The following is a 22,708-nucleotide window of genomic DNA, read 5'->3' on the forward strand; positions in this document are numbered from 1 at the left end:
AAAATTTGTTATTGATGCTTCTGGGTGTTATTTAAAAAAATCATGCAATTTAATTTGGTATTTAGGGACTCCGCTATAAGTTGTAAATGCCATTTCACGCCATTAATGATGAAATTACATGGCCATTACCAACTATTTATAAAAATCTGAAGTTTGACAATACATAGACAAATAACAAGCTTCTACTAGTCAACTCTCATTTACTATATTTATGAGAGCATGGTTTAAATATAATGAATTCCAGGCAATGCTCACGGAAATAGAGGAGCAACGGCTTCATGGAACTGATTTCATACATGATGAACAATGGAACAATTAATATATTTGACTAGGAGTATTAAGGTTGATAATATGTTGAGAACTTTCATCTTGCTGACAATAGAGAGTGACATATATTGCTTGAACATACCAGAAATGATGTAAATTTTGCTGGTTGTCACCCTTAAAAGCAGTTTGTGCAAAAGCAGCATAAAACCTGTCAACCTAACAAAGTTAATATTGGAGGGGAGGTGTAAAATATGCAAATCAGAATGTAAAGAGAAGTTTTACTAACATCCCAAGGTCATGACAGCCAAAACACCAGAGACCTCCAATGCATCTTGCGCCTGATACCAACAAATATAAGTAACATAAAATAGCTCAAAAAAACTGGAGGTCTGATCAGTGATAACATCTTAGGGAATCTCCAAAAACCCTCAAATCGCCCGCATATGTCCGGACCGAGCTGTCCGGGTGCACTTTGCCATCCAACGCGGACCCGTATATGTTCGCGGGTGGGTGCAAGCTTCCATTTTCACACAAACCGAAAGCAAACTAGGGAACTTTCTGGGCGTCCGAACCTCCGCCACGTAGGACTCCGACACCCCTGGCCCACCCAAAACCGCACCCTGAGCCCGTGTCTCTGTCCCTTTCCGCTTGCTCTCCTTTGCTAGGAATTCGCTTCCTCCCTGGCCGACGACGCTGCTGTACCACCTCGGCCGCCCGCCATATCCTTGTCGGACCTCCTCCGCTCCACCTTGTCGCCATGCCGCTTTTCCTATGCCGATATTCCACCTCTCGTAAGTCCGCCGCGCAGGCCGTCCATGGGGGTCACCATGCCCGGTAAGTGTTTGGCAAAATGCCCATGCTATTTTTTCTTTGACATTTTTCTCCCTTATTTGAAGCAACGGATTCAGACATGGAGTATTTGTGTGAGAACTACGCCAAGTCTTCCAACGACTCAACTAACAAGCATGAGTATGCAGATGAAACAACGATGATGCAGGAGGTCATTTTAGACGCGGAGCATGCAGAAGAGCATGCTCTCAATTTTAAGGGATCGATTAAGGGTCATCGAGTGTTGAATCAAAATTGGGCAAGGTGGCATTTGACTCTGATGGCTGACTACTTTGCCCTTGATAATGCCCTATATATGGACAATTTTCGCCAGTGCTTCGAATACGGAAAAATGTGTTTGGTTGCCTCTAAAATGGCGTTCGGCCTACGATGACTACTTCATCCCAAAGAAGGATGTCATAGGAAGAGTTGAATTATCTGTTTACCAGAAATGCACGGCTGCATGTACGACTGCATTGCAAACGCGTGCATATGTCACAACCGTAGATTCGTGGGTCGAGTACCTCCGTATGTCCGAGATCACATACGGAAACACCATGGTCAGATTTTCTACTGCGATGATCAAGGTGTTTGGGCCTCAATACTTGAGAGAACCAACTTTCATAGGCAATGAAAGGATCATGGCACTCTCGGAAGCAAGATGATGGCCAGTATGCATATATCTCTTGATTGCATGAACTGGAGATGGATGAACTGCCCATATGCTCTCGAAGGACAATATAAAGGCTATTTAAAGAATCCCACCATCATTCTTGAAGCAATTGAAGGAAATATGCCCTAGAGCCAATAATAAAGTATTATTTATTTCCTTGTATCATGATAAATGTTTATTATTCATGCTAGAATTGTATTAACCGGAAACATAATACATGTGTGAATATATAGACAAACAGAGTGTCACTAGTATGCCTCTACTTGACTAGCTCGTTAATCAAAGATGGTTATGTTTCCTAGCCATAGACATAAGTTGTCATTTGATTAACGAGATCACCTCATTAGGAGAATGACGTGATTGACTTGACCCATTCCGTTAGCTTAGCACTCGATCGTTTAGTATGTTGCTATTGCTTTCTTCATGACTTATACATGTTCCTATGACTATGAGATTATGCAACTCCCGTTTACCGGAGGAACACTTTGTGTGCTACCAAACGTCACAACGTAAATGGGTGATTATAAAGGTGCTCTACAGGTGTCTCCAAAGGTACTTGTTGGGTTGGCGTATTTCGAGATTAGGATTTGTCACTCCAATTGTCGGAGAGGTATCTCTGGGCCCACTTGGTAATGCACATCACTATAAGCCTTGCAAGCATTGTGACTAATGATTTAGTTGCGGGATGATGTGTTACGGAACGAGTAAAGAGACTTGCCGGTAACGAGATTGAACTAGGTATCGAGATACCGACGATCAAATCTCGGGCAAGTAACATACCGGTGACAAAGGGAACAATGTATGTTGTTATGCGGTCTGACCGATAAAGATCTTCGTAGAATATGTGGGAGCCAATATGGGCATCCAGGTCCCGCTATTGGTTATTGACCGGAGACGTGTCTCGGTCATGTCTACATAGTTCTCGAACCCGTAGGGTCCGCACGCTTAACGTTACGATGACAGTTTTATTGAGTTTTGATGTACCGAAGGAGTTCGGAGTCCCGGATGAGATTGGGGATATGACGAGGAGTCTCGAAATGGTCGAGACGTAAAAATCGATATATTGGACGACTATATTCGGACTTCGGAAAGGTTCCGAGTGATTCGGGTATTTTTCGGAGTACCGGAGAGTTACGGGAATTCGTATTGGGCCTTAATGGGCCATACGGGAAAGGAGAGAAAGGCCTCAAAAGGTGGCCGCACCCCTCCCCATGGTCTGGTCCGAATTGGACTAGGGAAGGGGGGCGCACCCTTCCTTCTTTCTCCTTCCCCCTTCCCTTCTCCTACTCCCACAAGGAAAGGAGGAGTCCTACTCCCGGTGGGAGTAGGACTCCCCCCTATAGCGCACCTCTCCCCTTGGCCGGCTGCCTCCCCCTTGCTTCTTTATATACGGGGGCAGGGGGCACCCCAGAGACACAACAATTGATCCTTGAGATCTCTTAGCCGTGTGCGGTGCCCCTCTCCACCATATTACACCTCGATAATACGGTTGCGGAGCTTAGGCGAAGCCCTGCGTCGGTGGAACATCATCATCGTCACCACGCCGTCATGCTGACGAAACTCTCCCTCAACACTCGGCTGGATCGGAGTTCGAGGGACGTCATCGAGCTGAACGTGTGTAGAACTCGGAGGTGCCGTACGTTCGGTACTTGATCGGTCGGATCGTGAAGACGTACGACTACATCAACCGCGTTGTGATAACGCTTCCGCTGTCGGTCTACGAGGGTACGTGGACAACACTCTCCCCTCTCGTTGCTATGCATCACCATGATCTTGCGTGTGCGTAGGAAATTTTTTGAAATTACTACGTTCCCCAACAGTGGCATCCGAGCCTGGTTTTATGCGTTGATGCTATGCACGAGTAGAACACAAGTGAGTTGTGGGCGATATAAGTCATACTGCTTACCAGCATGTCATACTTTGGTTCAGCGGTATTGTGAGATGAAGCGGCCCGAACCGACATTACGCGTACGCTTACGCGAGACTGGTTTCACCGTTGCGAGCACTCGTTGCTTAAAGGTGACTGGCGGGTGTCTGTCTCTCTCACTTTAGTTGAACCGAGTGTGGCTACGCCCGGTCCTTGCGAAGGTTAAAACAGCACCAACTTGACAAACTATCGTTGTGGTTTTGATGCGTAGGTAAGAACGGTTCTTGCTAAGCCTGTAGCAGCCACGTAAAACTTGCAACAACAAAGTAGAGGACGTCTAACTTGTTTTTGTAGGGCATGTTGTGATGTGATATGGTCAAGACATGATGTGATATAATTTGTTGTATGAGATGATCATGTTTTGTAACCGAGTTATCGGCAACTGGCAGGAGCCATATGGTTGTCGTTTTATTGTATGCAATGCAATCGCCATGTAATGCTTTACTTTATCACTAAGCGGTAGCGATAGTCGTAGAAGCATAAGATTGACGAGACGACAACGATGCTACGATGGAGATCAAGGTGTCGCGCCGGTGACGATGGTGATCATGACGGTGCTTCGGAGATGGAGATCACAAGCACGGTGCTTCGGAGATGGAGATCACAAGCACAAGATGATGATGGCCATATCATATCACTTATATTGATTGCATGTGATGTTAATCCTTTATGCATCTTATCTTGCTTTGTTTGACGGTAGCATTATAAGATGATCCTTCACTAAATTATCAAAGTATAAGTGTTCTCCCTGAGTATGCACCGTTGCGAAAGTTCTTCGTGCTGAGACACCACGTGATGATCGGGTGTGATAGGCTCTACGTTCAAATACAACGGGTGCAAAACAGTTGCACACGCGGAATACTCAGGTTAAACTTGACGAGCCTAGCATATAACAGATATGGCCTCGGAACACGGAGACCGAAAGGTCGAGCGTGAATCATATAGTAGATATGATCAACATAGTGATGTTCACCATTGAAACTACTCCATCTCACGTGATGATCGGACATGGTTTAGTTGATATGGATCACGTGATCACTTAGAGGATTAGATGGATGTCTATCTAAGTGGGAGTTCTTAAGTAATATGATTAATTGAACTTGAATTTATCATGAACTTAGTACCTGATAGTATTTTGCTTGTCTATGTTAATTGTAGATAGATGGCCCGTGTTGTTGTTCCGTTGAATTTTAATGCGTTTCTTGATAAAGCAAAGTTGAAAGATGATGGTAGCAATTACATGGACTGGGTCCGTAACTTGAGGATTATCCTCATTGCTGCACAGAAGAATTACGTCCTGGAAGCACCGCTGGGTGCCAGGCCTGCTGCAGGAGCAACACCAGATGTTATGAACGTCTGGCAGAGCAAAGCTGGTGACTACTCGATAGTTCAGTGTGCCATGCTTTACGGCTTAGAACCGGGTCTTCAACGACGTTTTGAACGTCATGGAGCATATGAGATGTTCCAGGAGTTGAAGTTAATATTTCAAGCAAATGCCCGAATTGAGAGATATGAAGTCTCCAATAAGTTCTTCAGCTGCAAGATGGAAGAGAATAGTTCTGTCAGTGAGCATATACTCAAAATGTCTGGGTATAACAATCACTTGATTCAACTGGGAGTTAATCTTCCGGATGATAGCGTCATTGACAGAATTCTTCAATCACTGCCACCAAGCTACAAGAGCTTCGTGATGAACTATAATATGCAAGGGATGAGTAAGAAAATTCCCGAGCTCTTCGCAATGCTAAAGGCTGCGGAGGTAGAAATAAAAAGGAGCATCAAGTGTTGATGGTCAATAAGACCACCAGTTTCAAGAAAAAGGGTAAAGGGAAGAAGAAAGGGAACTTCAAGAAGAACAGCAAACAAGTTGCTGCTCAGGAGAAGAAACCCAAGTCTGGACCTAAGCCTGAAACTGAGTGCTTTTACTGCAAGCAAACTGGTCACTGGAAGCGGAACTGCCCAAAGTATTTGGCGGATAAGAAGGATGGCAAGGTGAACAAAGGTATATGTGATATACATGTTATTGATGTGTACCTTACTAATGCTCGCAGTAGCACCTGGGTATTTGATACTGGTTCTGTTGCTAATATTTGCAACTCGAAACAGGGGCTACGGATTAAGCGAAGATTGGCTAAGGACGAGGTGACGATGCGCGTGGGAAATGGTTCCAAAGTCGATGTGATCGCGGTCGGCACGCTACCTCTACGTCTACCTTCGGGATTAGTTTTAGACCTAAATAATTGTTATTCGGTGCCAGCGTTGAGCATGAACATTATATCTGGATCTTGTTTGATGCGAGACGGTTATTCATTTAAATCAGAGAATAATGGTTGTTCTATTTATATGAGTAATATCTTTTATGGTCATGCACCCTTGAAGAGTGGTCTATTTTTGTTGAATCTCGATAGTAGTGATACACATATTCATAATATTGAAACCAAAAGATGCAGAGTTGATAATGATAGTGCAAATTATTTGTGGCACTGCCGTTTAGGTCATATCGGTGTAAAGCGCATGAAGAAACTCCATACTGATGGACTTTTGGAACCACTTGATTATGAATCACTTGGTACTTGCGAACCGTGCCTCATGGGCAAGATGACTAAAACACCGTTCTCCGGAACTATGGAGAGAGCAACAGATTTGTTGGAAATCATACATACAGATGTATGTGGTCCGATGAATGTTGAGGCTCGTGGCGGATATCGTTATTTTCTCACCTTCACAGATGATTTAAGCAGATATGGGTATATCTACTTAATGAAACATAAGTCTGAAACATTTGAAAAGTTCAAAGAATTTCAGAGTGAAGTTGAAAATCATCGTAACAAGAAAATAAAGTTTCTACGATCAGATCGTGGAGGAGAATATTTGAGTTACGAGTTTGGTCTACATTTGAAACAATGCGGAATAGTTTCGCAACTCACGCCACCCGGAACACCACAGCGTAATGGTGTGTCTGAACGTCGTAATCACACTTTACTAGATATGGTGCGATCTATGATGTCTCTTACTGATTTACCGCTATCGTTTTGGGGTTATGCTTTAGAGACGGCTGCATTCACGTTAAATAGGGCACCATCAAAATCCGTTGAGACGACGCCTTATGAACTGTGGTTTGGCAAGAAACCAAAGTTGTCGTTTCTTAAAGTTTGGGGCTGCGATGCTTATGTGAAAAAACTTCAACCTGATAAGCTCGAACCCAAATCGGAGAAATGTGTCTTCATAGGATACCCAAAGGAGACTGTTGGGTATACCTTCTATCACAGATCCGAAGGCAAAACTTTTGTTGCTAAATTCAGAAATTTTCTAGAGAAGGAGTTTCTCTCGAAAGAAGTGAGTGGGAGGAAAGTAGAACTTGATGAGGTAACTATACCTGCTCCCTTATTGGAAAGTAGTTCATCACAGAAACCAGTTTCTGAGACACCTACACCAATTAGTGAGGAAGTTAATGATGATGATCATGAAACTTCAGATCAAGTTATTACTGAACCTCGTAGATCAACCAGAGTAAGATCCGCACCAGAGTGGTACGGTAATCCTGTTCTGGAAGTTATGTTACTAGACCATGACGAACCTACGAACTATGAAGAAGCGATGGTGAGCCCAGATTCCGCAAAATGGCTTGAGGCCATGAAATCTGAGATGGGATCCATGTATGAGAACAAAGTATGGACTTTGGTTGACTTGTCCAATGATCGGCAAGCCATTGAAAATAAATGGATCTTCAAGAAGAAGACTGACGCTGATGGTAATGTTACTGTCTATAAAGCTCGACTTGTTGCGAAAGGTTTTCGACAAGTTCAAGGGATTGACTACGATGAGACCTTCTCACCCGTAGCGATGCTTAAGTCTGTCCGAATCATGTTAGCAATTGCCGCATTTTATGTTTATGAAATTTGGCAAATGGATGTCAAAACTGCATTCCTGAATGGATTTCTGGAAGAAGAGTTGTATATGATGCAACCAGAAGGTTTTGTCGATCCAAAGGGAGCTAACAAAGTGTGCAAGCTCCAGCGATCCATTTATGGACTGGTGCAAGCCACTCGGAGTTGGAATAAAGGCTTTGATAGTGTGATCAAAGCATTTGGTTTTATACAGACTTTTGGAGAAGCCTGTATTTACAAGAAAGTGAGTGGGAGCTCTGTAGCATTTCTGATATTATATGTGGATGACATATTACTGATTGGAAATGATATAGAATTTCTGGATAGCATAAAGGGATACTTGAATAAGAGTTTTTCAATGAAAGACCTCGGTGAAGCTGCGTATATATTGGGCATCAAGATCTATAGAGATAGATCAAGACGCTTAATTGGACTTTCACAAAGCACATACCTTGACAAAGTTTTGAAGAAGTTCAAAATGGATCAAGCAAAGAAAGGATTCTTGCCTGTGTTGCAAGGTGTGAAGTTGAGTAAGACTCAATGCCCGACCACTGCAGAAGATAGAGAGAAGATGAAAGATGTCCCCTATGCTTCAGCCATAGGCTCTATCATGTATGCAATGCTGTGTACCAGACCTGGTGTATGCCTTGCTATAAGTCTAGCAGGAAGGTACCAAAGTAATCCAGGAGTGGATCACTGGACAGCGGTCAAGAACATCCTGAAATACCTGAAAAGGACTAAGGATATGTTTCTCGTATATGGAGGTGACAAAGAGCTCATCGTAAATGGTTACGTTGATGCAAGCTTTGACACTGATCCGGACGATTCTAAATCGCAAACCGGATACGTATTTACATTGAACGGTGGAACTGTCAGTTGGTGCAGTTCTAAACAAAGCGTCGTGGCGGGATCTACATGTGAAGCGGAGTACATAGCTGCTTCGGAAGCAGCAAATGAAGGAGTCTGGATGAAGGAGTTCATATCCGATCTAGGTGTCATACCTAGTGCATCGGGTCCTATGAAAATCTTTTGTGACAATACTGGTGCAATTGCCTTGGCAAAGGAATCCAGATTTCACAAGAGAACCAAGCACATCAAAAGACGCTTCAATTCCATCCGGGATTTAGTCCAGGTGGGAGACATAGAAATTTGCAAGATACATACGGATCTGAATGTTGCAGACCCGTTGACTAAGCCTCTTCCACGAGCAAAACATGATCAGCACCAAGGCTCCATGGGTGTAAGAATCATTACTGTGTAATCTAGATTATTGACTCTAGTGCAAGTGGGAGACTGAAGGAAATATGCCCTAGAGGCAATAATAAAGTATTATCTATTTCCTTGTATCATGATAAATGTTTATTATTCATGCTAGAATTGTATTAACCGGAAACATAATACATGTGTGAATATATAGACAAACAGAGTGTCACTAGTATGCCTCTACTTGACTAGCTCGTTAATCAAAGATGGTTATGTTTCCTAGCCATAGACATAAGTTGTCATTTGATTAACGAGATCACCTCATTATGAGAATGACGTGATTGACTTGACCCATTCCGTTAGCTTAGCACTCGATCGTTTAGTATGTTGCTATTGCTTTCTTCATGACTTATACATGTTCCTATGACTATGAGATTATGCAACTCCCGTTTACCGGAGGAACACTTTGTGTGCTACCAAACGTCACAACGTAAATGGGTGATTATAAAGGTGCTCTACAGGTGTCTCCAAAGGTACTTGTTGGGTTGGCGTATTTCGAGATTAGGATTTGTCACTCCAATTGTCGGAGAGGTATCTCTGGGCCCACTCGGTAATGCACATCACTATAAGCCTTGCAAGCATTGTGACTAATGAGTTAGTTGCGGGATGATGTGTTACGGAACGAGTAAAGAGACTTGCCGGTAACGAGATTGAACTAGGTATCGAGATACCGACGATCAAATCTCGGGCAAGTAACATACCGGTGACAAAGGGAACAACGTATGTTGTTATGCGGTCTGACCGATAAAGATCTTCGTAGAATATGTGGGAGCCAATATGGGCATCCAGGTTCCGCTATTGGTTATTGACCGGAGACGTGTCTCGGTCATGTCTACATAGTTCTCGAACCCGTAGGGTCCGCACGCTTAACGTTATGATGACAGTTTTATTGAGTTTTGATGTACCGAAGGAGTTCGGAGTCCCGGATGAGATCGGGGATATGACGAGGAGTCTCGAAATGGTCGAGACGTAAAAATCGATATATTGGATGACTATATTCGGACTTCGGAAAGGTTCCGAGTGATTCGGGTATTTTTCGGAGTACCGGAGAGTTACGGGAATTCGTATTGGGCCTTAATGGGCCATACGGGAAAGGAGAGAAAGGCCTCAAAAGGTGGCCGCACCCCTCCCCATGGTCTGGTCCGAATTGGACTAGGGAAGGGGGGCGCACCCTTCCTTCTTTCTCCTTCCCCCTTCCCTTCTCCTACTCCCACAAGGAAAGGAGGAGTCCTACTCCCCCCCTATGGCGCACCTCTCCCCTTGGCCGGCTGCCTCCCCCTTGCTCCTTTATATACGGGGGCAGGGGGGCACCCCAGAGACACAACAATTGATCCTTGAGATCTCTTAGCCGTGTGCGATGCCCCTCTCCACCATATTACACCTCAATAATACCGTTGCGGAGCTTAGGCGAAGCCCTGCGTCGGTGGAACATCATCATCGTCACCACGCCGTCGTGCTGACGAAACTCTCCCTCAACACTCGGCTGGATCGGAGTTCGAGGGACTTCATCGAGCTGAACGTGTGTAGAACTCGGAGGTGCCGTACGTTCGGTACTTGATCGGTCGGATCGTGAAGACGTACGACTACATCAACCGCGTTGTGATAACGCTTCCGCTGTCGGTCTACAAGGGTACGTGGACAACACTCTACCCTCTCGTTGCTATGCATCACCATGATCTTGCGTGTGCGTAGGAAAATTTTTGAAATTACTACGTTCCCCAACAGCAATTGCATGATAGGACCACTGGACTTGGCACGCTTTCTTCAGGTCTCACAATGACATCAATGTGTTGTAATGGTTGTTTGCTAGGTTAACTGAAGGACAAGCTCTTCCGTTCAACTATATTATCAATGAGCATGACTACAACATCGGCTACTATCTGGTTAATGGTATATATCCATCGTGGGTGACCTTTGTCAAGACCATATCTAAACCATTTGGTCAGAAAGGACCTCACTTTGCCCGAAGACAAGAAGGAGCTAGAAAAGATGTGGAGAGGACATTTGGAGTGCTCCAAAATGTTTTGTAGTTGTTCGAGGACCTGCAAATATATGGGATCCGAAGACCTTGTGTGAGGTGATGACATGTTGTGTGATCATGCACAACATGATCGTGGAGGAATGAGACTGAAGATCCTGCCGGGTCGATTGCTTGCGGTGCATATAATGCACACAGCTCTAGTTTCTGGTTGGGCTGGCTCAATGGCTTTATACGAATTAGCAGTTTTTTATCTTCCGTTCCCTTTTTCAAACTCCACTTCTTTTCCTATAGCAATCCCTGATCAAAGAGAGAACAATATCCATTTCAAAACATTTCTAACAGATTCCTTAGTTCGGACCGACGAAGTAATGTCACTCGACTATTATCAACCTGACTGTCTAGAGGTCCAATTTGAGAACATGGGTGATCCTATCCAACTTCCACATCAGAATCCCGCCACATGTGATGAGATTGTCCAAATGCATCAACAAATTTGGCATCAAGCAACTCATGAGCAGCTTCAGAAAGATATGACTGAGCATATGTGGGCGCTTCAAGGGGATAACCAGAACATATGCATGAGTTGAATTCAAGTTCGAACTTTGAACTGTTTTATTTCAAAACTTAGTTGGATTGTAATATTTACATGTGAACTAGTGTCACGTTTGAATATTTTCACTCGTCAAAGACTTGATATGCTATTATTTGAGTATTACAGAATTTAAAAAACAGGGGCCGACAGTTGGGGGACAAGGTTGGATGGCCGGCTCCTATATCCGGGTCTGCGGACATATATTGTGCCCGTTTTGGGGGTGCGTTGGAGATGCCCCTAAATGGTCTGCAATTTGTCTTGCAGCAGACACCAGAGGAAAAACAATCATGCACAAGCAATGACAAGCTCCAATCAAGAATACTGATGTTTATTTATGCTAGACAAACTTGACAGCTCATATGGATTTAAGCATGATAACTTCAGTTTAATGGTACACAGCCAATGAGTCCAAAAGCTAGAAAGAAAGTAAACTGACTGGACTAGGTTAGAAATGACAACTGAACCATCTCTTGGTATATAAAAAATCTAGAACTCAATTCCTCGTGATTTTTACTGGAAAAGCCAACATTCTTTTTCAGATTTCCAACTCCCCCTCCCCCCCCCCCCCCCCCCCTCAAACCCTATAAAAATGCATCAATTGATGCGGAGCCCGGGGGTGTTAACCTCCTTTGAGGGTGAGAGAGAGAAATCAGTTTATAGGCAAAATTACATTCCATCTTGCAAAAAGGACTACTTGACAATCATTACATGACTGGAACTGGAATTTTTTTCAGGCAGTGAACTATTTCATAACAATGAGCAAATCATGTCCTGGTAGATAAATATGAGAGTTCGAGATGTTTCTTATCAGATTATCTTACAGTGAAGAAAGCAATATAGCTGGCAGCGAGAGTAAGTGAAATCCCTATGATTGTATCATTGAAAATAAAGCTCCGCCATAGTACTGATGCAATTCCAAACGCAAGGCCCAGAGCAATACTGGTCAAAGAAAATACTGATTAGCATAGTAGCATGGCTTTGTATCATCTAGTTCAAACTTATATACTTTTCACATACGCTCCAAATGAAACTTCTGACAACAACTTTATTATGGACCCTGCATCATAAGTTCTTCCAAGCACCATTCGATAGAATAACTGATAGACAACAATAGCAGTCCTATGAAAATGCAAGGTCATTTAGTATCTCACATGCAATTGTACTTGTATAATAAATAATTCAAAATTTGGTGTGAAGCATACATTCTAAAGTGTTTCTCCCAATAATTTCTAGACACATCTAACATAACACAAAAACTTGTAATCTGTATATTGAGTAACTCATTCTATTTTGGTTCTCCTGAATGGAATTGCTCCTAGTAAAACATAGAGGAACAGAGAGACAAACTGGAAAAAAGCATGCCGTCTAAGAATCAAAAGATGAACAATTCGTGGGTCATAGTACCATACCCATCGTTCATCAAGGATTCTCCTTCAATTATTGTACTGAGCTTTTTACTTGCTCCTAGGTCTTTTAGAAGTGCAACCACAGCAACGGGATCGGTTGCACTAAGCAGTCCACTAAACAGGAACGAAGTTTCCCAGTTCCAATCATATGGAAAAGTAAGCTGTGGAAAATTGACTAGCTAGTCTCAGAACAATGAAAGCAATGGCCTTAGTCCGTTATTTATCCATGTACATACCTTTACGGCAGTTCCAAGCAAAAATGTTGAGATCACCACACCAGGAACAGCAAGTAACACCATCTGCGCCATGCATTTCTGCAAAGTAAATATTTTAGCATACGCTGAACAAACATACACACAACTGTAGTGCTATATAACAATTTTGGAACAAATAATTGGCAGGCAAGAGGTAGGTATATAATACTACCAAAACTACGGACGTTTTAGATCTTGCCTGCGAGAAAAATTAGAGAAGCGAAGAATGAGGTGTGGATTATGATTATCAAAGATTATCTGCATCGAGGGACGTACTAAGGGGCGGGTCACCCTACGACACTTTTTTCCATTTTGGGAAATTCCTCTATTACCTTTTGGTTTAGTGCCGGTATTCCACCCGGCGCATGGAGTAGTATCACTTTGGCAAGCGCAAAAGCAGCCAAAAGAAAAGCATGCGTGCTTCAGAAATTTTGAACTTTTAGAATATTCAGCTTTAACTTTCAAATATTTGAACTTTTAGAAAATTAGGAATTTCAACTTTTACAAATACAAATTATTTCACGAGTACAAAAGGACGACTCGGCTAGACCCGTTCACCCGTCGGGCCGAGGCAAGCTTGGGCTGAGCCGAGCCCAAAAGCCCGATGGGCTCGTACCGAGTGGGTGAGAGAAAAGATGAGAAAAAAAAAGTGATCGTCCATATTAGCATCGCATGCACAACATTTTCGAGGGAGAAGTCGCATGCATGAGGCCCCACCCAAGTCGCGGCAGTGGCCTGTATCCAATTCGCGCTGTGACCGTGCCCGCGGTCAGCCATCAAGGCGCAAACTCACGTATCAAAGCACCAGCTAGCAAGCTGATGACACCAACTGGATGGATATACCTTGATTTGGTGCCCTTCCATGGAGAAGGAGCTCTCGAAGAGAAGGGCGGGAAGGAAAATAGCCAGAAGAAGATCAGGATTTATGGCAGCCCCTGCAGGCACGATCAGCACTTGTGGTAACCGTAGAAGAGAAAATATGTACATCCAGTCTAGTCTAGTCCAGTCCAGTCCAGGGTGGGCTTACAGATACGAACGCCAGCTCCGAGCTTGCCCAGGCCATGCTTCGTTCCGTACTCTGAGCATCGAGGAGAGAAAAGAAGTTATACGCTGGAGTTAAGCGGAGGTCGGGAGGAGGGAAGGGTAAGGAAGAGGGGCCAGACCAAGGCCTCCGAGGGCGACGCCGAGGACGAGGAGGGCGGCGGTGTAGGGGACGCGGGTGCCGCGGAGGAGGTGGCGGGAGCCGATGCCCAGCACGAGGGACACCCCAAAGAACAGCACGGCGTCGTCGGGGCTGGACCCGCCGGGCTCCCCCATCGTCGCCTCGAACCGAGGAGAGGAGAGCAGCACTGCTGCCACTTCCTTTCTTTTCTGTAGTGCTCTTCCACAGTTCCTGGAGAAGAACACGTACGAGCTGGCTTCATGCATATATAGATCATTTGTACGCTTTTGTTTCTCCCCTTGGAACTGAGGAAGCGCACTGCTTTACCTCTGTAGACGACCTTTATGTATGTTGCTTCGTTATGCTTAATGAATGATGCGCGCGTTGGAGACAGGCCGCATGCGATGCTTTCCTAGCCGATGCTGCAACCACGCTAAAATATGAACCATACAAATTGAACTCTCCCTCGGAAATGCTGTGCATGCGATGCTTCGCTATCAGATGGTGGGACGATGTTTGATATGGACCAGACAGATTGAACTCTCCCTCGAAAATGGTGTGCATACGATGCTTTGCTATATATCCAACGGTGGTGGTAGGACGCTAAAATGGACCATTCTTTCCATATCAAAGCAGCCGGCCGGGAATCGATCCACTTGGCTAGTTGTGCTTTGGCCATCAAATTTCCTCTATGATAATCGCGGAAAACTATATACCGCTTAGGCACTACTCTTTGCTAAGTGTTTTTTTGTCAGGTACTCGGCAAAGGCCTTCCTAAACCTAAACCAAGTGCGGTTCAAAAACACTCGGCAAAATATGGACGCTCGGCAAAGCTTGTGCTTTGCCGAGTGGAAGCCAGAAAACACACGGCAAAAAGATGGGCACTCGGCAAACGCAATGAGACGTGTCCTTGCTCACCTCGGTTAACGGGGGGTTACGGTGTGGTCTTGTTTGCTAAGTGTTGAGTGTCTAAAAGACGGGACTCACCAAAGGTTTTTCTTTCTTTCTTTCTTTTTCAAAATGCCGCGCAATCTTGGCCGGGTGCCCATTATAAGACACTTGACAAATTAACCTCTAAAATTGCTCATTTCTTCATCTTCTCTCTCAACTGTTATTCTTCCCAACGTGTTCCACCATGGTCAGTCTGCGATGCGCTGAGGCTTGGAGGAGTCGACGACCTTGTTTGGACCGAGGAGGACACATGCATACTAGCTTGGAGGAAACGACAAACCTGTTTGTGTAATTAAAATTACATGAACCATTTTTTAAACCTACGCAAGCTTTTTAAAATTATGTGGACATTTTTCTTAATATGTGAACATTATTTTACAATACATGAATATTTTAATTATTTAAACATATTGTAATCTATAATTTTCATCGAAATTACAAAACACAAATCTGTACTGGGTCGCAGTGATCCCAGACGGGGGCTCCTATTCGGCACCATATGTGTTGGGAAACCAGCCAACGCACCCCATAGCTTCCCGTGCGCCATTTGGGCTGGCCCATGTGCATGGTGGGAACACCAGTTTCATTCATTTCATTTTTAGCTATTCACGAGGAGATCTTCCAGAGCCCTGCTTCCACGCATAAGTTTATCTGTAGCTTCATAAGGGAGCTAGAATACATGCCGGGCAAGAGCACAAATTCAACAACAACCAGCAATGAAGTATCCACACGACCTAGGGCTCCACCTCCAGGTTTTATGAAGATCCATGTAGACGCTAGCATTGCAAGGAATCAGAACAAGGGTGCTACTACAGCCGTTTGCAGAGATGGCGATGGAAATTTCATGGGAAGTTCTTCATTAGTGATTTATGGAATTAATGATGCTGTAACAATGGAAGCTATCGCATGTCGTGAGGCCCTTTCATTGGCGGATGATTTGATGTTACAAAGCTTCGTAATAGCATCAGACTCGAAGCAGATAGTGAATGATATTCAGAAGGGAACCAATGGTGCTTATGGCACCATCATTGCTGAGATTAATAGAGCTTTAATGTTTAATTGTGAGTTTACTTTTGAAGGCCGAGCTGCTAGTAGCGATGCCGATAGGTTAGCCAAGTTTTCCAATTCTCTTGATCAGGGGAGGCACATTTGGATGATCCAACCCCATGATCCCTTTGTAATGCCATTTCATGTGGACTTTGAGCAATAAAGCTTGGTTACACCCCTCAAAAAAAAACTATTTTTATTTTCTTGTCTAAAAAAAACTCTCTTTCTTTTCAGTTTTTTTAGATCTCTTTCTTTTCAGTTTTTTCTTCTTCGAAATTATTAATGAAATTTTTATAAAATTTGAACTAAAAAAACTTGAGAAACCATAATGCTAGTGAATTTAAAAAATGTTCACGATTTTGAAAACTGTTTGTGGATTAAAAAATATTCTATATTTTGAAAAAAAATAGCATATAAAACAATGTCCATGATTTTGAAAAATCATTTGCGGGAGTTAAATTTTTTTCCATCATTTTGTAAAAGTATTCTCACATTCAAAAAATGTTCATGATTTAGAAAAATGTTCGGGAATCAAAACATGTTCACGATTTTGAAAAAAATATTCCAGTATTCAAACATATTCCTTAATTTCAAAAAATGTTTAAAAATGAAAGAAATGTTCATGAAAATTTTAAAACAAAGTTCTCAGATTTAAAAATGTACATGCATTTCAGAAATTCGAAGAAAGTTCACAGTTTCAAAAAATGATCACTGATTCAAAAAAATCGTCAAAACCAAAACATGTTAGTGAATTACAAAGATTGTTGGAAATTTTGAAAAAAATCTTCGATTCAAAAAATGTTTATGAGTTCACAAACAATGTTCAAGAATTCAAAAAATATTCATGATTTATAAAAAATGTTCGCTAATTTATAAGAAATATTCACAAATTTGAAATATGTTCATGATTTGAAAAAAATTATAAATTCAAAAAATGTTGATGGTGTCAAGAAACATTTACGGTTCTATCAAAAAATTATGAATTTGAAAGATGTACGAAAATAAAAAATGAATCAAGTTAAAGGAAAATAATAGGAAACTACAAAAAAAATTAGAAAAACAAAAAACAAAAAAAGTAAAGAAAGGAAAGAACGAAAATGAAAACTAGTAGGAAAACCCGAAAGAAAAGCACACACAAAAACCGGTCTAGGAAGGTCTAGAACCTTCCTAAAACCGAAACAGATGTAGGTAGGTCGGATCTAGCGTATGTAACGGGGATCATGTGGTACGTACAAGGTCGCTACTTGGCGACCTCCGCACCCATTCCCTCCAGGCTTTAGCGAAGCCTCCACTATTGCAGCATGCGGGTGGCAAATAAGGGGAGAATATCTAGTGTATGATGCTTGTGGTGCTACCGGTGCACGGAATTCACGTTACACATTTTAAGATATTCAAAAAGTTCTGGAAAAAACCAGCACATTCACACAACACAATGTAGGTTGTCACGAATTTCAATCAAAATTTGAAACAGATCCCGAAAAACAAAAATGACAAGTTCAACATTGAATAGTACATAACATAAGTTGGGCTTTAGATTTGACGCATTATCACATTCATGTTAAATTATTCATTTTTGTATCTTAAAAAATATTTTGAATTTTGATATGAATTTTTGCAACAACGTAGATTGATGCTGTGTCAATGTGCTAGATTTGCTTTCAGGGTTTTCTCAATGTCCTACGGCATCCGGTACACCGGTAACACCATAAGTGTGGGTGCACCGGATACATTCGCGGCAAATAAGGGCTCTCTGCAATCCGGACTAGCACAAAAAATACTGAAACCACACAAACACAGATGAGGCGACAGCACCATGCTAAACAGGCCGGCCCAAGTGAGCGGCCGGGGCTATCGCCTGCTACACAGGAAAATATTTTTCTTTCGAACACAATGAGAGTCTTTTATACAGAAGGAAAATGTTGAATACATCATCACCTCGACACATTGTGTCTACAAGTTGTGTAAATTGCAGGAATTAAACATGGATGAGTAAGAACAAACTGTTTCACAAGAAATAAAGTAGATTTAGGAACATGTAGAGTAGAAACTTTAGCAAGATTCTCAATCGACACACAAGAAATCCCAGGAACAATAAATTAAAGACACACAAATAAAGCTATTTGAGGCACAATGCATCAATTTAACGGACCCTCATGGTCTCGTGTTGATGGGAGAATATCATAATGAATAGTGACATTACTGTTCAGCACTATTCGATGCTGATTTTGTTTTTTTTTTCATAGCTCATATCTAGTAATGTGTTTGAACATAAAATTTTGCAATTCAATAGAACATCACTCTCTTAACATCCCGTGTTTTTTTTTAGATTTTTTCAGGACTTTGGAACATCATTTTCGAGTGGTTTTCACTCGTTTCCATCAAATGTTGGTTTCATATGATATTTTCCCCGTATTGATAAGATATGGTCATGTAATAGTAATACTTGCTCTTAACGAACGTGAATTGCTGACCGATTGCTCACTGATTTTATTCACTCAGACTGGATTTGTCAAGCTCCGCCACTGACACAGGGAAAATGTTGAATAGACATTCACCTCGCCAAATTGTGTCCACAAATTGTGTCAATTGCAGGAATTAAACATGGATGTGTAACAACAAACTGTTTGAATGTACTAGTCACAATAAATAAAGTTGATTTAGGAACATGTAGAGTAGAAGCTTTAGCAAGGTTCTCAATCCACACACAAGAAATCCCAGGAACAATAAATTAAGGACACACAAAAAAACATTTGAGGCACAGTGCGTCAATTTAACGGCCCCATGTGGCCTCGTATTGATGGGAGAATGTCATGCAGAAACCAACATTCGAAGAAAACTTCGTGAAAACCATGTTTAAAAGTTTCAAAAAAATTCTGAAAAAAAGTGCGATGTTAGGAGGATGATGTTCTATTTCCATGTGAGATTTTAAGTTATAACACATTACGGGGTGCGAGCTATGAAAAAGACAAATTCCGCTATGAATAGTGACATTACTGTTCAGCACTATTGAATATTGATTTTGTTTTTCTTCATAGCTCATATCTAGTAATGTGTTTGCACTTGAAATTTTGCGATTCAATAGAACATCACTCTCTTATCATCCCGTATTTCTTTGAGATTTTTTCAGAACTTTGAAACATCATTTTCGCGTGGTTTTCACCTGTTTCCACGAAATGTTGGTTTCATATGATATTTTTCCCGTATTAACAAGATATGGTCATGTAATAGTAACACTTGCTCTTAGCGAACCTGAATTACTGACCGATTGCTCACAGATTTTATTCACTCAGAGACTGGATTACACTGAACTACAAATACATCAAGGAGTTCTGCAATTTATTCAGACCACATCGGACCGCAGACAGATGGTGTCCTTGTCTCAGAGCTCCACGGGGCTGAGCAGTGGCTTCCCTGCGAAGAAGGCGTCGAGGTTGGCCGCGACGAGCTCGATCGTGCCGCGGATGGACTCCGGCGTGGCCACGGCTCTGTGCGCCGAAAGCACGACGTTGTCCATGGAGAAGAGCTCCGGCGGCACGTCCGGCTCGCTCTCGAACACGTCCAAGCCGGCGCCGCCGATGACGCCCTCCTGCAGGCAGCGGACCAGCTCCGGCTCGTCCACGAGGCCGCCGCGGCCGACGTTCACCAGCACGCCGGCCTTCCCCAGCGCCTCCATCACCTCCCGGTTCACCACGTGCCTCGTCTCCTCCGTCAGCGCGCAGGATAGCACCAGCACGTCGCTGCCGGCGGCGATGTCGCGCACGGCCGGGACGAACTCGTACGGCGCCGACGGCTTGGGCGACCTCGAGTTGTAGGAGACGGCGCAGCCGAAGGCGGCGAGACGCCGCGCGATGCGGGAGCCGATGTTGCCCAGCCCCACGATCCCCACCCGCTTGCCGCTCACCTGCCATCGATTGCATAAGACTCCGGTGATCAAAATTCTCCTCTTGTGCGCGTTCTTCGAAATAATTTGGTTGCGTTGCAAAGTTGCAATTGCATAAATTTTGCGGGGATGGCCAAGAACAACTAATTCTAGCTACCGCGATTGATGGGGATCCCCGGTAAAATTAACCTTGGTGGCGAGGGGATAGTCCCCGCCGGCCGGCCAGCCGCCGCGTCGGACGTACGCGTCTGCAGCGGCGACGCGGCGGAGAGCGGCTATGACAAGCCCCACGCCGTAGTCGGCCGCGTCGTCAGAGAACGCATCCCCTGCGTTGGTGACGGCAATCCTGCGGCGGCGGCAGGCGGCAAGATCGACGTGGTCAACGCCGACGGACGAGGCGAGTACGAGCTCCAGCTTTGGGAGCGCGCCCATGAGCTCGGCGGACACCGCCGGGAGCTCGACTGTAAGGAGCGCCCGCGCCGAGGCGGCTGTGTCCGCGTCAACATCGGCGAGAGGAAGGAGACTGTAGCGAGCTGAGAGCTCCAGCTCAAACTCTGGGATGATGGGGTCGGCCAGGAGCACGACAGGCTTGGAGGCATCGGCTTGGGTTCGAGCCGGCGGCCGCATCTCCTCAATCGGTGGTGGGTTCGGTAGGTAGTGAGCCAAGCGAAGGGGAAGAACAGAGCACTACTACTAAAAAACAGAGTCGTCCAGCGCACTGGTGGCCAAGAACTGGACAACTTTATGTCTCTACCTACCTTGGTGGTGAGAGGATAGTCGCCGTCGGCCGCCCACCTGCCGGCCCGGACGTGGGCCTCGGCGGCGGCCAACCGGCGGAGCACGGCGACGACGAGCCCGACGCCGTAGTCGGCCGTGTCGACCGCGAAGGCGGCGCCTGCGTTGGTGACGGCGATCCCGCGGCGCCGGCAGGCGGCGAGGTCGACGTGGTTGACGCCCACGGAGATGCCCGCCACGAGCCCGAGCGCCGGGAGCGCGGCCAGGTGGTCGTCCGTGACCGGGTTGAGCCCGATGAGCAGCGCCCTCCCCTGGGCCAGGGTCGCGGCGTCGGCGTCCGCGACCAGGACGAACCGGAAGCGGCCGGCCAGCGCGGTGGCGAACTCCGGGAAGAGCGGCTGCCCCAGGAGCACCAGCGGCCTCTCGTCAGCGGGCGGCGTCGTGTCTTCCATCGCTCCGTGGAGGAAGGAATGGTATCGCTATCGCCTATCAGACTACCTGCTGCTGCTTTGGAGGGACAGAGACAAAGCCACCAGCAAACATCGGTTGCTGGACCAAATGTGGCTATTCCGAAGAACAACTCCAACCGATACGGACAAGCGCCGGTCCAACCCGCGGACCCAAACTGAAATCGCCTTCTGTGTCTGCCTAACGTATTTCAGATCCAAATTTACATCTTGTTTGCATCCGTACGAACACAAAATGAACGCGACGCACGTCCGCTCAGTGTCCACCTCGGTCCCACCTGTCGGCCACCCAACCACCCCTCGCGTGCCGGGTGCCGACCTCATCCACTTCCCTCCCCCGTCCACATCTAACCAAGCTTGCCCCCTCGCCCGTGACACGCAAAACCTAACTCGCCATGGGTTCTTCAGCAAGGGCAAGCAAAAGTTCTGACACGACGCCATCTCGTCCCGTGCGTCGTCACTGTCACCACTAACTCCTCGGCACGACGTGTTGGGGAACGTAGTAATTTCAAAAAATTTCCTACGCACACGCAAGATCATGGTGATGCATAGCAACGAGAGGGGAGAGTGTTGTCCACGTACCCTCGTAGACCGACAGCGGAAGCGTTATCACAACGCGGTTGATGTAGTCGTACGTCTTCACGATCCGACCGATCAAGTACCGAACGTACGGCACCTCCGAGTTCTACACACGTTCAGCTCGATGACGTCCCTCGAACTCCGATCCAGCCGAGTGTTGAGGGAGAGTTTCGTCAGCACGACGGCGTGGTGACGATGATGATGTTCCACCGACGCAGGGCTTCGCCTAAGCTCCGCAACGGTATTATCGAGGTGTAATATGGTGGAGGGGGGCACCGCACACGGCTAAGAGATCTCAAGGATCAATTGTTGTGTCTCTGGGGTGCCCCCCTGCCCCCGTATATAAAGGAGCAAGGGGGAGGCAGCCGCCAAGGGGAGAGGCGCGCCATAGGGGGGAGTCCTACTCCCACCGGGAGTAGGACTCCTTTCCTTGTGGGAGTAGGAGAAGGGAAGGGGGGAGAAAGAAGGAAGGGTGCGCCCCCCTTCCCTAGTCCAATTCGGACCAGACCATGGGGAGGGGTGCGGCCACCTTTTGAGGCCTTTCTCTCCTTTCCCGTATGGCCCATTAAGGCCCAATACGAATTCCCGTAACTCTCCGGTACTCCGAAAAATACCCGAATCACTCGGAACCTTTCCGAAGTCCGAATATAGTCGTCCAATATATCGATCTTTACGTCTCGACCATTTCGAGACTCCTCGTCATATCCCCGATCTCATCCGGGACTCCGAACTCCTTCGGTACATCAAAACTCAATAAAACTGTCATCGTAACGTTAAGCGTGCGGACCCTACGGGTTCGAGAACTATGT

At 45.0% G+C, this 22,708-nt stretch overlaps 1 protein-coding gene and 1 pseudogene across 2 annotated transcripts; both read right to left on the reverse strand.

Moving 5' to 3' along the window:
* The window catches only part of LOC123048270 (sodium/hydrogen exchanger 8-like), a 37,118-nt pseudogene extending 22,593 nt beyond the window's left edge, over positions 1-14,525 (reverse strand).
* A 4,953-nt stretch (positions 14,526-19,478) lies between these two features.
* LOC123051097 (glyoxylate/hydroxypyruvate reductase HPR3) lies at positions 19,479-21,466 on the reverse strand. 2 transcript variants are annotated; one of them, XM_044473875.1, is made up of 2 exons: positions 20,877-21,466; positions 19,479-20,139 (listed from the first exon to the last, which is right to left on the reverse strand). In XM_044473875.1, exons 1-2 carry the CDS (start codon positions 21,303-21,305, stop codon positions 19,618-19,620), a joined length of 951 nt encoding a protein of 316 aa, XP_044329810.1. In that variant the 5' UTR covers positions 21,306-21,466; the 3' UTR covers positions 19,479-19,617. The 2 variants fall into 2 exon arrangements, with proteins under 2 accessions (XP_044329810.1, XP_044329809.1); XM_044473874.1 differs by lacking the exon at positions 20,877-21,466 and adding an exon at positions 20,308-20,857.
* Between the last annotated feature and the right edge of the window lie 1,242 nt (positions 21,467-22,708).

The sequence above is a fragment of the Triticum aestivum genome, chromosome 2D, assembly GCF_018294505.1.
Source record: "Triticum aestivum cultivar Chinese Spring chromosome 2D, IWGSC CS RefSeq v2.1, whole genome shotgun sequence".
NCBI classification, from domain to species: domain Eukaryota; kingdom Viridiplantae; phylum Streptophyta; class Magnoliopsida; order Poales; family Poaceae; genus Triticum; species Triticum aestivum.